Below are 16123 nucleotides of genomic sequence, written 5' to 3'. Positions count from 1 at the left end.
TTGGTCCCCTCCTCTTCTCCCTGTACACAAACTCGCTCGGGTCTGTCATTAGCCCGCATGGTTTTTCATACCACTGCTACGCTGACGACACCCAACTAATTCTGTCCTTTCCCCGCTCAGAGACCCAGGTCGTCGCACGCATCTCTGCTTGCCTAGCAGACATCTCTCGGTGGATGTCTGCTCATCACCTCAAGCTCAACCTTGACAAGACTGAACTGCTCTTCCTTCCGGGAAAAGATTGTCCCACTCTTGACCTAACAATCAACATCGGCACCTCTGTTGTTTCCCCGACTCAGACTGCAAGGAATCTGGGTGTGGTCCTAGATAACAAACTGTCCTTCACTGCAAACATCGCTGCTACAACCCGCTGCTGCAGATACACGCTTTACAACATCAGGAGGATACGTCCCCAGCTGACCCAGACATCAGCGCAGATTCTGGTCCAGGCTCTCGTCATCTCACGCCTAGACTACTGCAACTCCCTCCTGGCTGGTCTACCTGCATGTGCCATCCGACCTCTGCAGCTCATCCAGAATGCAGCGGCTCGTCTGGTCTTCAACCTTCCCAAATTCTCCCACACCACACCGCTCCTCTGCTCCCTTCACTGGCTTCCAGTAACTGCTAGAATCCACTTCAAGACACTGGTACTTGCGTACCATGCTGCGAATGGATCTGGCCCTTCCTACATCCAGGACATGGTTAAACCGTACACCCCAGCACGTGCACTCCGCTCTGCATCAGCCAAACAGCTCGCTGCACCCGCACTGCGAGGGGGACCCAAGTTCCCGTCAGCAAAAACACGTGGGTTTGCTATCCTGGCTCCAAAATGGTGGAATGAGCTCCCCATTGTAATCAGGACAGCAGATAGCTTACACATCTTCCGACGCAAACTGAAAACTCATCTCTTTAGACTCCACTTCGAGCGATAGAATTACTAACAAAGCACTTATATACTAATAAAGGGCTGGCTTTCTAAATGCCAGTTGAGTAGCACTTGAAATGTTTGGCTCTATGAAACCTGATGTACTTATATGATTCTGTTTTCTTAAAGGTTGTATCTTCCTGGTCGAATGCACTTATTGTAAGTCGCTTTGGATAAAAGCGTCAGCTAAATGCAATGTAATGTAATGTAATAATTCATAGAGATGTTCATATATAGTAAATAAATAATAATACATAGCAGGCACATTGGCTCAGGCAACAGAACACAGACTGGTATACATTTGATTATAATTCATAGAGATGTTCATATATAGTAAATAAATAATAATACATAGCAGGCACATTGGCTCAAGCAACAGAACACAGACTGGTATACATTTGATTATAATTCATAGAGATGTTCATATATAGTAAATCAATAATAATACATAGCAGCTATATAAGTACAGTCCATTTACCATTTACTGGTATACATTTGATTATAATTCATAGACACTTGGCTCAGGTAACTGCATCACACTCTGCTAGGCTTAGAACTCACCACAGAAGTAGGTCTCCTCCTAAAAATGCAATTATTTCAACTATCTTTTGTACATTTAGCTGTACATGTGAAAAATGTACAATCATGGAAACAATTGAAGAGTGCCAATGCTGCCAAGAAAAGGATGTCATGGTGGCCAAAATGGAGGAATTCAATGAATATGAGGGAGATGGTGCAAACATAACCTGCGTAATAGATCACCCAGGATTCCAATCAAATTGTCTGGATGTTTGGGTGTTGCAGACAGCCTACCATCATTATTCAAAGAGGGACAGACAACAAGCAGGTGATCAGCCACGTAATGAGTAAGTTACTTGTGTTCACAAATTTGTAGAGCTCAGAAATTTGATGTATTTTTGGGAAGTCATTTTTTTGGGGTTATTATTTTTGGGTCACTCTGGCAAAGTTACAGAATAAATAGATAAATAAGCAAATAAGGTTGAAGTGATTACCATTGACATTTATGATCTTGTATTTTACAGAATGTATCGCTATGTGGCATACCGCCAGCTAGTGAGATTTTGCTGGGGAATACTTGGTAAGAACCACAGAATCCCACTGCCAGCATGTGCCATTAAAAAGATCCAGGCGACGTTTCCATCTGACATCTACACGTCGTTCAAGTATCCAGCACTTGATTAGACTCAATAACAAAACTGATTGTCAGTTCAGTGATTAAATCTGCTTCTAAACAGCGCAACAGCCTCTCTCTTGTCTGGTTTTTCCCATCGACTGCTGAGTGGATCTGGGACATCGAAAGGTTCCTCATCGACATTGTTTTCGCACAAGCGTAGAGTCTCGGTTAAGAGTTCGGTAACATACTCTGCAAAAAAGATGTTTTATAATCAAGAATTATATACTATATTTTCTAGTCCCCCAATTATGCATAGCATGCCCTGAGGCACTTTGCATAATTAATCATTGTAGTTGAATCTGTACACTACATTCTCACATAGCTCAATTTTCAATATTTACACAATAATGTTGTCCAAGATTGAATGTTTTTCATTAATTTGGTAAAACGGTATAATTAATGTTATTATTCTCTCACTTTCACTTTCTTACCATATGTAGCTGCTGTATTCACACGTCTAACTACATGACCACCTTTCTTTACTTTGGGGAATTTCACAGTGTATTGGAGTTGTCCTGTACTGGTTTTGGCATGCTTCCTGCCAGAGTTCTCATTGTAGTGCAGTGCTGCTAGGATCAACCTACAAAATAAATACATTTATTGTATAGAGAGAGATAGAGAGAGAGAGATTTCATAGGGATTTTAGCATTTGCAGGCCATTTACATGCACACAAACCCATAGATCTCACTACAGGAGAGGGGAAACCCCCAAAAAAGAAGAACTTGGCAAATAGATAAATAAGCAAATAAAGTTGAAGTCTCTAGTATTTTCTGATGAGATTCATATTATACTTTACCTGCAATATATGCCAGTGTACGAGTATGCATACATCTTTGGGGCAAACTGGTTGACTATACTGTGGTATACTTCCACCCCGTAGGTTTGCTGTGAAGGTGACATCTTCTTGACATCTCTGACAAAAGCTTTCTGGCTGACAACTTTATTCAGCTTTAGTGCTGGCACTGAATCTGAAAATACACAATCAAAAAAGGATATAGGATATACGATAATAGAAAAAATATTAGTTCTTCACTGCATATCATTTTTCTTTACTGAAGACACAAAAACATTCCAACACAACATTTGATGAGTGTTCCATTGTCGAAGAAAATATTATTACCTGCTTTGAGCCATTTTTTCTTGCGGTTCTGAGCTGCAGGCAGCCGACCATGGGCACATTTCTCGAACACTCTGCCATGTTTGGTGTGAATGTTTATAATGTGGTTGTTGAGGGACAGCCATTTTTCAGCAATCATTTCTCCATTTTCATCCGGAGTTGATACGGCACACCAATACAAATGGTTCAGAATGGATTGTATCCATGCCCCAATATCGGTACATTGCTTGTCCTTTGCAAGCTTTACCAGTTTTTTTTTTAGGTCTATAAAATAGAAAGTTCAGTATTTTTTTTTTTTTTTTTTTTTTTTTTTTTTTTTTTAAAATTGGAGAATTTTAATTCTACTATAGTTAAAAGATTTAACCTACTTTTTGCAAGGTGCCAAACATCGAACCGATGGTCCACATGTTCTTGGTTTTCCTTCAGCCATTTGTTGATCTGTGTGTGTCTGTCTGTGACAATTGTCTTCATGACGAGGTTTTCACTCTCCAAGAACTGGACACATCGCACAAGCCCCTCTTTTTCCATGTGGACACTTGAAGGGACTTCATTACTCTGGAAATACATTCAGAACACACATAATATTTTATAAAGATGGCTATTATAGAGCATTTGATTTTCAGCGGTCATATTTGTGAACATGGTTAATGCTTTGAGCTTGAAATGCATCGGCCAAAAAAAAACACTCCTGAAATTATATTGTCTTGGGTTCGATAGAAAATATTCTCAGCTGTGTTTGGCTATAAAGTATTTGGAGGAGGCTATTCATAACATAGGATACATTCACTAATACTGACCTGCACTAATTGAACATCCAACACCTTGTTTATTGTGAGGTCTTGTATGGTATAGGATCCATACTTGGCACAGTGACCAGGGCTATCACAGCGTCCATCCCCTCCTAACACCAGTTCTTTGTGTTTGTTCGTCTCCTTCAGCTTCTGCACAATGTTGTTCCGATTCTTGGTCCAGACTGTCTTGATTGCAGGTTGAAGGAATTTCTTCTGATGATTCAGAAATGTCCTTGTTGTGATGGTGTAGCAGTTGATGGACTTCAGTACCCTCAGCACTTTTGTTGGTGATGTACCCGCAAAAAGAATTCCTGCTGACAACAGCAGATTTCCAGAAGGAGTTTTATCAATTAAAGGTTGATTCTGCCATGACCTGTGAGAAAAATATATTCATTCAATTTTTCTATCATACTATACAACCTGTATGAATATCTCATGAATAGGACCACCTGTCAATCATGGCCACAAATATCATTCTCGAATACATATTTCGCATGGTCATCATTTAAAAATATTACCTTTGAAAACCACAATGTTTGCAGTTTTGATCGATTTCCACAAATGTGCCCATTGTTCTCCGAAGGCGACCTGGCGAGTTCTCTTTACACATCGGACAATGGGTGAATAGTGACATCAGGGAAGACATGAACACAAGCAGAAGCTTACTCCTAAGAGGGTCATTGTCGTCCTGGTTGTCACTGTCCCTGTGAAATGGACAAAGAGTAAAATGATCAAGTCTGCAATAAATGGCTGGATCCGACCCTGCATAATGATAATGTAGCAACATTTAAAAAACATGACAAGACAATACTCATCAGTTGACAAATCAGATTCCACGTCTGATGGGCTATAAAGATGATCATTTTGATTATCCTCTTCATGTTGGCTATTGTCGGCCTCAAGCTCTTTTTCCTCATCAATTATGTCCCTTTCAGGGAGGTTTAGCTGCAGGTTGCACTGAATCCCAGCATCCACAGTACTTGTGTCATCATGTGTTTGTGTCCCAACAGTACACCCAGTTAGTTTGACTTCAATTCCTGAAAATATTATATATAATATTATATAATGATATATATACGCATGTTACATGTATGTGTATTTGTATCTTACATATCAATATTTAAATATTATGATACTGACCTTTGGAACAACCAACATGGATTCGAACTTGCTGTCCAGCTGACCTGAAACGTGGTCGTGCCTGCATGGACTTGTGGTGTATTCGTGGAGGGGGGTCCGTTTGCACATCAATTTCATTCTGAAATGTACAAAACACAGCACAACTTTACAAATACATTTTTGAAACTAGCTTGAAATTGTATTGAAAGTGTTACAGGCTTGGCCTGTCACTTCAAGAGTAGCAGCCGCAAGGGGTTGTGGGTTTTGGAGTCTGTGTGTGTGTAAAATGTGATGGCCAAGGCGAAGTGTGAAGGTATGAAGAGAGATACGAAAGCATGGGCGGGCTGGGACACAAATTCAGCCCGGGACGTTCAGACGCACCGGCCCACGCGTGCGGACCACCCTTGTAGCCTACAGATAAATTATACATCCATGCTAATATACTGTTATGGCTAGATTCCCCAGAGTCAAGCCATAACTGCAGCTGTCTCACTTTCCTCAGGGTCAACTGCATAAGAAGAACATCAGCAATCAATTAAATTACCAATATTATATCAATATCAAAATTCGGAAAGGAACTGCTTGTCTAATTCAGGCCTATAAAATAAATGCAATAGTGAATTGGCCACAAATCTCTGTCCTTATTATTTAATATTCCATCCATCCATCTTCTCCCGCTTATCCGTGGTCGGGTCGCGGAGGTAGCAGTTCCAGCAGAGAGCCCCACACTTTCTTTTCCCTGGCCACATCAACCAGCTCTGACTGGGGGATCCCAAGGCGCTCCCAGGCCAGAGAAGAGATATAATCCCTCCATCTGGTTCTAGGTCTACCCCTTGGTCTCTTCCCAGCTGGACGTGCCTGGAACACCTCCCTAGGGAGGCGCCCAGGTGGCATCCTAACTAGGTGCCCGAACCACCTCAACTGGCTCCTTTCGACGCGAAGGAGGAGCCGTTCAACTCCGAGTCCCTCCCGGATGACCGAACTTCTCACCTTATCCCTAAGAGAGACACCAGCCACCCTGCGGAGAAAACCCATCTCGGCCGCTTGTACCCGCGATCTCGTTCTTTCGGTCATGACCCATCCTTCATGACCATAGGTGAGGGTAGGAACGAAAATGGCCCGGTAGACAGAGAGCTTTGCCTTCTGGCTCAGCTCCCTTTTCGTCACAACGGTGCGGTAAAGAGACTGCAGTACCGCTCCCGCTGCTCCGATTCTCCGACCCATCTCACGCTCCATTGTTCCCTCACTCGAGAACAAGACCCCGAGATACTTGAACTCCTTCACTTGCGGTAAGGACTCATTCCCTACTTGGAGTGGACAGTCCATCGGTTTCCTGTTGAGAACCATGGCCTCAGATTTGGAGGTGCTGATCCTCATCCCAGCCGCTTCACACTCGGTTGCGAACCGATCCAGTGAGTGCTGAAGGTCGCAGACCGATGAAGCCATCAGAACCACATCATCTGCAAAAAGCAGTGGTGCAATCCTTAGTCCACCGAACTGCAGACCCCCTCCCCCACGACTACGCCTCGAAATCCGATCCATGTATATTACAAACAGGATTGGTGACAAAGCGCAGCCCTGGCGGAGGCCAACCCTCACCTGAAATGGGTCCGACTTACTGCCAAGGACCCGGACACAGCTCTCGCTTTGGGAGTACAGAGATTGGATGGCCCTGAGTAGAGACCCCCTCACCCCATACTCCCGCAGCACCTCCCACAGTAACTCCCTGGGAACCCGGTCATACGCCTTCTCCAAGTCTACAAAACACATGTAGACTGGATGAGCGTACTCCCAGGCCCCCTCCAGGATCCTTGCGAGAGTAAAAAGCCGATCCGTCGTTCCACGACCAGGACGGAATCCGCATTGTTCCTCCTCAATCTGAGGTTCGACAATCGGCCTGACCCTCCTTTCGAGTACCTTAGAGTAAACTTTCCCGGGGAGGCTGAGTAGTGTGATGCCTCTGTAATTGGCACACACCCTCTGATCCCCTTTTTAAAAAGGGGAACCACCACCCCGGTCTGCCACTCCTTCGGTACTGTAATAATTTAATATTATTGAATATTATTATTTTAAATGATAATATTATATAATTTAACTTGGAATATCATGAGCATATGACTATCCTAATGCATCTGACTTTATGCACAATATAATAGTCTGGCCAGCCCTGCAGCCCGTTCTAGGTTCTGATTGGCTCTCTAGGTTGGCATTCTAGCTTCTAACTGGCTGTCCAGGTTGTCAATCACAGCCGTGGGCAAAATATGCTAGTCGTAACATTGCTAAACTTTTTCATGACGGTTTTCTCAGGGAGCTTGTCTGATGAGTGGACCTCTGACGCAGGCCTCGCCCTCTCCCGGCCCAGCCCCTTCAGTTAATGTATTAGCCTACTTCAAAAACATAAGATTGACAACCTATCAATAGCCCCGTAGTCTGTATTCTATCTATATGGCGCTGGTCTGTAGGCCTATCCAATACAGTGTCAATGTAACTGATTACTGTGAAGAACGTGAATATACGGAGGTTCTTCCCACGGCACCCGAAGCCACGTTTTCATGCTTTTTCCCCTCGAAACGTCTGGGCAGCTGGTCACCGACTGACAACGAGCCAAGTCAGAAACCCGAAACTACGGTTTAACTACGGAGATACCGTTAGTAAATAAGGTAACACAAGTTTATACATAATATAATATCTAATAACATTCATAATACAACATGTGGTTGAATTGATTGAGAGAGCAATGCTATAAAATCAAACAATTAAATATATGAATTATGTACATACATGTGATGAAGATACAAATTGTATTTTTACACAGTCCGTTCTGTATACTTACTGGTGTAGACACAGCTTGCTCCCCAGTGTGGATGTCCAATAGATTGTCGCTATCCTCAGTTCTGTCAGTGGCTTCATTGAACAAAGTTTCCAATACCTATGTAATAATATTGACATTTTTCATAATTTGAAGCGGTTTTAGGCCTATGAAGTATACTTTTACTATAAATGCTGTGGGCAAAGTGCATGCAATCATATATGGCATCATGACTTCATCAACTCATAAATGTGTGAGATTTGACATGTCATTTTGATTCAGGCTTTATGCTTAAAGCAAGTAGCGCGGCTTACCTTCGCTCTCTCCCTTTTGGCGAATGCATTTCGCCGTCTCTTTAGTGGAGGACTCTGCATCGGGGGACGTGTAGGAATCGGCGTGGTGGCTTGTGCTGGCATTTGGGGTCTTGGCAGTATTGATGGAACAGCATCTTTGTTCAGTTTGAAATTCTTTTTTAATCCAATTTCCTTAGCGAGCATTGTGGACTGGTCAAAACACGATCTTTCAAAGTGCTACCCACAAATTGTAGGTTTCATCGACCCCGGGTTACCTGGACCAGCAAAGTCCGCCCTCGTACGATGCACTTGTTTGGTCCATATACGCGACATTTGATAATTTTTTGGCCACAAAAACATCCCATAGCCAGATTTGGAGACGGCCCCACATCCCCATACCACACATCGCTTGCCGATTATTCTTCGCGTTTTGTTGTTGTGCATCCTTTGTTGTAATATTTGCCGCTTCAAGGCATTTAAACAATGGTGACTCAGCTGTGTTCTGCTCAGCTGTGTTCTACTCATGACGTCACCGCCGGAAATGACCGAAGTTGTTGTTTCCAGAGCTACGAACGATCGTTACTTACTGACAACATTTGTATGCTGTTATAATCGTGATTTATTAAAAAATACATCAATAATAAAAAAACAAATGGCACATTTCACAATACAAATGCAGCCTCTATCATATACTAAGCCCACTAACAGGTGCTAAAAGCATTTCGTAAGCTCTTTAAGGAGAAAACTAGTTGCTAAAACAAAACACGTTAGTGTACCTTGTTAGCTAGCTGACATTAACCTTAAACATTGCACTCATATTACTCACTGAAACCTTGTAAAGCCGGTCCCGCATGCTGGCTCTTACAGAACCGTTCCCTTTCGTGTATGTACAGCTCTCAACATGCCCAGACTTGTAGTGATTTTCACCTCGTTTTATACTTTTTCCTGAAAGAAACAGGTGAAATCTACTAACGTGACAGCCATCTTTGTGATGGTGACGCATATTGTGCGAGACCAGAGACCTGGAGTTCACTGAGCGGTTTCACACAAAAAATTGTAACTTCACAATTTTACGACACATTTTTATTTTTTTGACTTGCAAAATGTTCTTTTAATTTGACAAACATCATATGTGTCATTCGTGGCACAATTCAAACGGGATCGAAAGATGACTTTTCTCTCTCCATTGACGTCAATGTACAATTTTCCGCTTCCGGGGTCCCATGGGTCGGAAGTAGATGGGCGGGACTTCGCCTCTCTATAGCTGGCCCTCTGTGAATGTAGAGAGGGACCAACAAGCTCTCCCGTCTTCACAGTAACTCGCAGATACGGCATTTAACCCTTCACATTCCAACAGAAACTGAACAGGCAGATTCAAAGGATTTATTTGTTTGGAAATGTTATTTTAAATACAATTAAATCAAGTTATTTTGGTAAAACTAATGAAAAATGTAACAAAAAATATATATAAAAAATAATGTTTTTTTTTAATGTTTTCAAACATTATTTTATAGAATATCTTAGGCCCTCACAGAGGGCCTAGAGGGCCCTGACGGCTCACCACTGGTTAACACAACATTATAATGAGGATACAAATAGCTCTACTACAATAAAAGTCAGAAGATACAGATGTACATGATGATACATCATTTGCCTGTCAGTGTTATCATGTTGTATATTAATATAATCTTTGATTATAATTACTGATGCATGGAATGTGGTAGCAGCAGTACTTTACGGTTGCCAGCCACAATGCTTAAATAGTTTTCAATGGAGGAGAGTGAAAATGGAATGCACACGCTATTTGTTGTTTGTTCATATCACGCAGTCTGCTCTTTTTCTCTCGGTTATCACGAAGCCTGTCTTCCGGTTGTTGCCTCTTTTGAATGACGAATACACACTACTGCCGCCTGCTGGTAAGGAGAGTTATTGAGTTATTGCCACTCATGCATGCGCATTTCGTACGTGCTACTTGGCCGTCGGCTGAAGTCTTTGCGGTGTGTTCCAGTGTGAGTGCGACACATGACCAAGACGCAGGAGACGTGAGGCGACAACAGTCGGGTCCGTCTGTGTCAGTTATTTGTTGCCAGCTTGGTGTGTCCCTACCTTAACACATTAATAAACAATGAACCACGGCACTCTGGAGAAAAGTACAAGGTTGGAGAAGTAGTTATTTAATTTAATCTGGCTTCGTATGATTAAAAGTAACACGATCATCGACCCGACACAGTCCCCCATTGTTGTGGTTGTGAGCGAAGCACAGAGCTAGAACGGGAGCTGCGTTGGTGTGAAAGGGGCGCGTCTATCGTTTTTCCAACCCAGTTTAGATCCCCCTTCCGCATTACGTAAGCATCGACGTGGCGTTACGTCACAGCATCAACCTGGAGTTACATCCCTATGGTTACATCACTGCCTCACCAGACAGGCAGCTTTATTTCATGCCCGATGTCCCACATCTGGTAAAAAATTAAAAAAGTGCCCTTGCCCTTGTGGGCAGGTCTTCATAATTCCTGAGGATGTTGTTAACAGAGAGAACCTCCCCTCTAACTGTGGTCCCCATTAAGGACTTATTGACCTTTCAGGAAGGGATGGCCTTAAAAATAGCTCCCCATCTTTCAGCTGCAGCCATCGAGCCAAGTCACTTTGATAAGATGAAGGTTGTTCTTGCTCTAAATGTGTTCAGTAAGGCTGCAAGTGCTGGGCTGAAATACATGGTGCAGCAAGAAAACCGCCCTCTGTCCTACCTGACGACAGCCTGGTTCCTGGAGCAGGTTGATCGTTGGTTTGATCTGATGTCATCTCGCCATCGAATTACAGCCCTGAGCAGGCTCAAGATGGAGGAGTACCAAAAGGCCATCGCCGTCCTCCAGAACATCGTCCATCTGTTTCGTGGGATAAAGATAGGTCAAAAGGGAAGTTGGAAGTCTGTTCAAACAGGGGTGATAATGGCAACAACATCAATTTTGGCCATACAAGAGGAGATGCTTACACAAGGACACAGGTTTGTGTTAACGTCAAGGTTCACACAAGACTGCCTTGAAAATACATTCAGCTGTGTGAGGTCTAAAAATCTGGCCCAACTCCAGTGTAATTCCATCATGCACTGAGAATCATATCTGTGGGGCAGTTCCTCACCACCATCAGCTCTGGGAGCTACCAGGAAGACCACAGTAGCTTTTTGGCAGACTTCCTGGACACAGGGGAGCCAAAAATCACTCCATCAGTCAGAGCGGAACAGCTGATGGCGGTCAACAGAGCAGCTGCACCTGACCTCACAAAAACTGAGAAATGTATTCTCTTCCATCTTGCAGGCTACATCGTCCACAAAATCATCAAGTTTGCCAGCATCTGTGAAAAATGTTAAATTGCAACAGAGCACCATGCTGAGAGTCCTTCTGGTGACAACAGCTTGTTAGTGGACTTGAAAGACTTCAAGGCAGGTGCTCTTTGTCGTCCCTCCCAAGAAGCCTTTGACTTCATTCACCAAATTGAGGAACTATTTAGGACCAAGACTGGTTCCTCCCTCATGCAGCTCCCCAACGCAGTGGGTGTCTTGGAGAAAGAAGCTCAGGCCCTCTCCAGCAGGCTTCCGTCATGCTGTGGAGTACAACAAAAACTCGTAAAAAGATTCATACGGCTGAGGCTGATAATTGAGGCCAAACAAATCAGAAATGACAGAAAAAAAATTAAATTAAAAGATGGCCATTTTGGAAGCAAAGAGCCAATCCAAACAGGTGAAAAGGAACAACAGCAGCCAAGCTACCACATCCAGCAACCCCCAAACAGATCCACAGCTGCAATCATTTCCATTAGTCTTTGCAATGGAAATATTTGGACTAAACATTGCTCTTCCACCTGCCAGCAACCAGCTAACATCACTGCCCCTCCACCCGTAACATCACTGCCCCTCCACCTACCAACATCACTGCCCTCCACCTGCCAGCACCCAGCCAGAGGAGCGCAAACAACAAAAACAAGCAAGGTGTCCCGTCATGTACCTGGAAGTTTGGGTTGGCAAAATGGAGTAAGAGAGGGACTTGAAAAACCTTGGTGGCTCTCTACTCATGTTGTTACAGTTGTCTTGGTTACAGCTCTCAAGTTTTTTTTGTTGCCATTTCCACATCTTTAGAAAATATGAAATAAAAAAATTGAAGTGAAATCAACCTCTTCTCTGGAGAACAAACTTTGATTTCTCTGTCTTGTGAGTTTGCAGTCTTGCAGTTTTGCTCCTCCACCTGTAACATCACTGCCCCTCCACCTGCCATAGAGTAGGTTACTAACTAGATTACTTATATAATACAGTGATAGAATACATGTTTAGTATGCTTTCTTATATAAAACAGTAGTATTAAACTTATCTTGTGTTTTCACTCTCACTTAAGTCCCTCTCCCTTTGCCATCAATCCAAAATCAGCTGAGCTGTAACATTATACAGACAGGTAATAATCAACATAATCACAAGGACACAATATGGCTCTGTTAAAAACACTCACTCTTACACGCACCAAAGTTATATTTATCTAATATTTAACTCCCTCCACCCCCGCATACAATCCCTTTTATAAGCCCCTCTTCTCTAATTCAACAACGTTGGACGAAATGACATTAAGAGAACGGAATTTACAATTAAAAGGCTGTTCAACGTGTGTTGCTAACTTGATCCGGTATACTAGCTTAATCTGTTATCTGTAAATGTTCCCTAAATCTACTAATTTAGGGATAATCCACTGACATCCTTTAATACACATGTTAATTTGAATCAGATGTACTGATAATATCCGCAATATAAATCTTTAAACTTCTTCTTACCTTTAAAAGTCCCTCACGAACGGTCTATTATGCTGCAACTCTACAGCTCTGCTAGCCTTGGCGCTAACTTCCGGGGAACGATTGAGAGGCTCCACGATCCGCCATTGCTTTAAAAAAGTGGTCCATTGGATTGAACTGAGATGACGTAACTCTCAGTCTTGTTGGAGATTTTGAGGATGTTGCAAACCAACCTCGTCTCCGCGTGTCGTTTGACAAGCTAGGTGAATTCGGGAAAAGGGATTAAGAAACACCAGAATGCAAGTGAAACAATAATCCGGCTTTAATGATACAAGGCAACGATACAAAATACAAATAAATCACGAAGCACTCTGCAGAGTACTCCGGGCTCAGGTTCTACCCCCAGTGTGAGACAGGTCTCAGGAACGGCTGGTGAAAAACAAGAGCGCGAACCAAAGGAAAACACAGGCTTTCATACTAAAACACAGGAGGAGGTGTGTACGTGCATTCCCCCAGAGGTCATCTTATTGGCAGAGATCAACACATGGCCTGTCGCACCCAATCAGTGCGACACAGCAGCTTTTAGCCAGCACACACACATCTCCTTTATGGCCCTGTGTCCCTGAGTCCATCTTCCCGCCTCCTGACTGCCACACACAAGTTAAAAGTATGTTTTAAGATATAGTTGTTATAGTTGGCTAAATATACGTAATACATGTTAATTACTTTCATATCAATAACAACGAGGAACACATTACCTATGCTCTTAAGCAGTATTAGAGATGCTTTCCAAATAGTCAAACTTCTCAGGCTTACCTATGGCCCTTCCATTTGTTTGAGCTATTGTTCACATCTTTACTTCAAATAAAAGGTTTCACATTGTATATTTCCAGCTTCCTTTACACATACTGCTATTATTAAACCAAAGTAACTAACCACACACCTCTATTGAAAACAAGTCGATTCCCCTGACAATTGACCTGCTGAACCTCCTCGGAATGTGTCCCTCCCCCACCTCTCTCGTCCCTGTCATAAAAACTGTTTCCATTTCATATAGAGTAATAAAAGATGTTTAAGCTAATTTCTCCACAATGTTTGTAGCCATTTAGTACCCACACATGAAAGAATAAGAACAGAGGTATAGTTGACCAGTAATCATGTAGCTCTTATATTTACTTCAATGAAAACACATACACATCTGCTACAAGATTGTGCCACGCACCCATCCTTCTTTTACGAGGGAAGCATTCCAGCGTCTGGCACTATTCCCAAATATGGAGATCTCCTGCTCCCATCCTTCTCTAAACACAAGGAATTCACCTCAATATATTGGGAGAGGAAAAGATACTTTGTCCCTTCAAATTTAACACACATGAACATATATAAGGTGACACCAAAATGAATATACCAGATTTTACTTTCCTGTCATACCCCGTTACTTTAATCCTTCAAATAATTCAAATAATCCTTCAATTCCCCCTTTTTGGTCTCGCATTAACGAGACCAACACACATAAGACATTTGAAACAAACTACTGTCATTCTTTGATACTGTGTCTGTCCCTCTTCATTAAACCTTTGAGAACAGAAAACAACCTCCAATGACAGTGAAGAAACTATCAGAGTGAGAGCCTGAGTGCCAGACAGCAGCATCCTTGCGTGTTGTTGAATCATCAGGGCCCCCCCCCTCAGCGGAATACGCCAACAAGGGCAGCTGATAGGGAGGGGGAGATGCGGCCTTTCCTTCAAAGGTGGAACTGATGAATCTGATCAGAGAGAAGTAGACTCCTCTGCTGCCTCGAGAAGTCCCCCAGCCCGCTGACGCCTCCTTCCAAGTCGTCTGCTGTAGGGATGTCCGCGAGGTCCTTCTCCTCCAGTCCGCTGATGCCTGCTTCCAAGTCGTCTGCTGTAGGGATGTCCGCGTTGACGATAGCCAGGTCCATCCTGATGTCCTCCAAGGTCCTAGCCGGAGTGTTCCTCGCCACACACTGGCTCCAGTAGTACCAGATGTCCCCCTTTGCTCCTCGGCGGACGGCATGAGATGTCCTCTGGGTCACTCTGTAGAGGCCGGAGAACCTGGGGTTGAGTCACGTAGGCCTGACGACCTTCAGCCAGACGAACTCCGCTGTGTCGGCCTCCTGCTCCTCGGGTCCCCCTTTTGGCGTCAGCAACCTGTGTGGAGAAATCTGATACCCACCCCTCAAGTCTACGCTCAGTGCTTCTGGGCCCTCAGGTGTTTGACCCACCACTGGTAGGCCGCTTCAGAATTCTAATACTTGGCCTGTGTCAACAAAATAAACCCCAACATCTTCAGGTGAACTGAATAACATATCTCAATAGCTCTGAATTCCTGACCAGCATCTGTGTTATTATAAATGAAATCCTTGAGATCCCATTTAAAATCTAAATATAATATGAACTGCTAATGTCTCTGGTAATGGAACAAACTAATGTTATGGATTAAAAACAACTAAAATCATGATACTGACAAAGTGAATAATTTCCAGGCGAGACTGCTTCTACCTGTCACTGCTTGGATATTATCAAGCTGAAAAATGAATACAGAAATCCAACATACTGTCATCAAATGTCTTTCTATTATGACTTTAAATTAAATGTACATCCCCATAATGATCTAAACAGTCTATGGCTTTTACTTCTTTACCAGGCTAGTTACAAGATGTTGTCTAAATTAAATTCTATCTCATTACATTACTATGTTTTAACTTAGCTGTAATATGTTCTTTCTACATTTCAAACCTCAGTTACTTTAATACCTGTTGAAATATTACCAAATTGTTTTCATTATCACAGTTCACCTTCTCATTCTCATTCTGGAATTACCTCTCTCAGTAGCCCCTTGGCCACTGATTCTGCCTCTGTGTTACCTGTTATAACTCAATCAATATTAGAAACATGTCAACATTAATCAAACAGTATCTTATCCTCAGATATGGAGCAGGTTAAATCTAAAACTGTCAATCAATGGTCAGATTGAACATCTGAGTTGGGGCGGCAGGTTTCTTCCAGTCCCTAAATGAAAATATCCCACACTCCCCCTTTTTACACATGTAAACATGTGTAATAAAATCCTGTATGGGAAGAAAACC

At 42.8% G+C, this 16123-nt stretch overlaps 1 protein-coding gene across 2 annotated transcripts in view; it reads right to left on the bottom strand.

Annotated features, from left to right (window-relative positions):
• Positions 1-1546: 1546 nt before the first annotated feature.
• Positions 1547-16123, bottom strand: part of LOC307017776 (uncharacterized protein) — a 307460-nt gene continuing 292883 nt past the window's right edge. Inside the window, exons 1-11 of one of the 2 annotated variants that reach the window (XM_079647550.1) lie at positions 13057-13168; positions 12412-12505; positions 11237-11844; positions 8269-11129; positions 7979-8074; positions 5167-5284; positions 4033-4337; positions 3604-3790; positions 2915-3086; positions 2549-2697; positions 1547-2306 (exon numbers count right to left, since the gene is read on the bottom strand). In XM_079647550.1, the coding sequence (XP_079503676.1) occupies positions 2152-2306; positions 2549-2697; positions 2915-3086; positions 3604-3790; positions 4033-4337; positions 5167-5284; positions 7979-8074; positions 8269-8451 (1365 nt within the window). In that variant the 5' untranslated portion in view covers positions 8452-11129; positions 11237-11844; positions 12412-12505; positions 13057-13168 and the 3' untranslated portion in view covers positions 1547-2151. Of the gene's footprint in view, positions 2307-2548; positions 2698-2914; positions 3087-3603; positions 3791-4032; positions 4338-5166; positions 5285-7978; positions 8075-8268; positions 11130-11236; positions 11845-12411; positions 12506-13056; positions 13169-16123 lie in introns of those variants that run through there. The other variant, XM_079647551.1, reaches the window with a different exon arrangement.

This window comes from Notothenia rossii (assembly GCF_949606895.1).
Source record: "Notothenia rossii genome assembly, chromosome: 9".
Lineage (NCBI taxonomy): Eukaryota > Metazoa > Chordata > Actinopteri > Perciformes > Nototheniidae > Notothenia > Notothenia rossii.
This window is presented reverse-complemented; position numbering and strand designations above follow the sequence as displayed.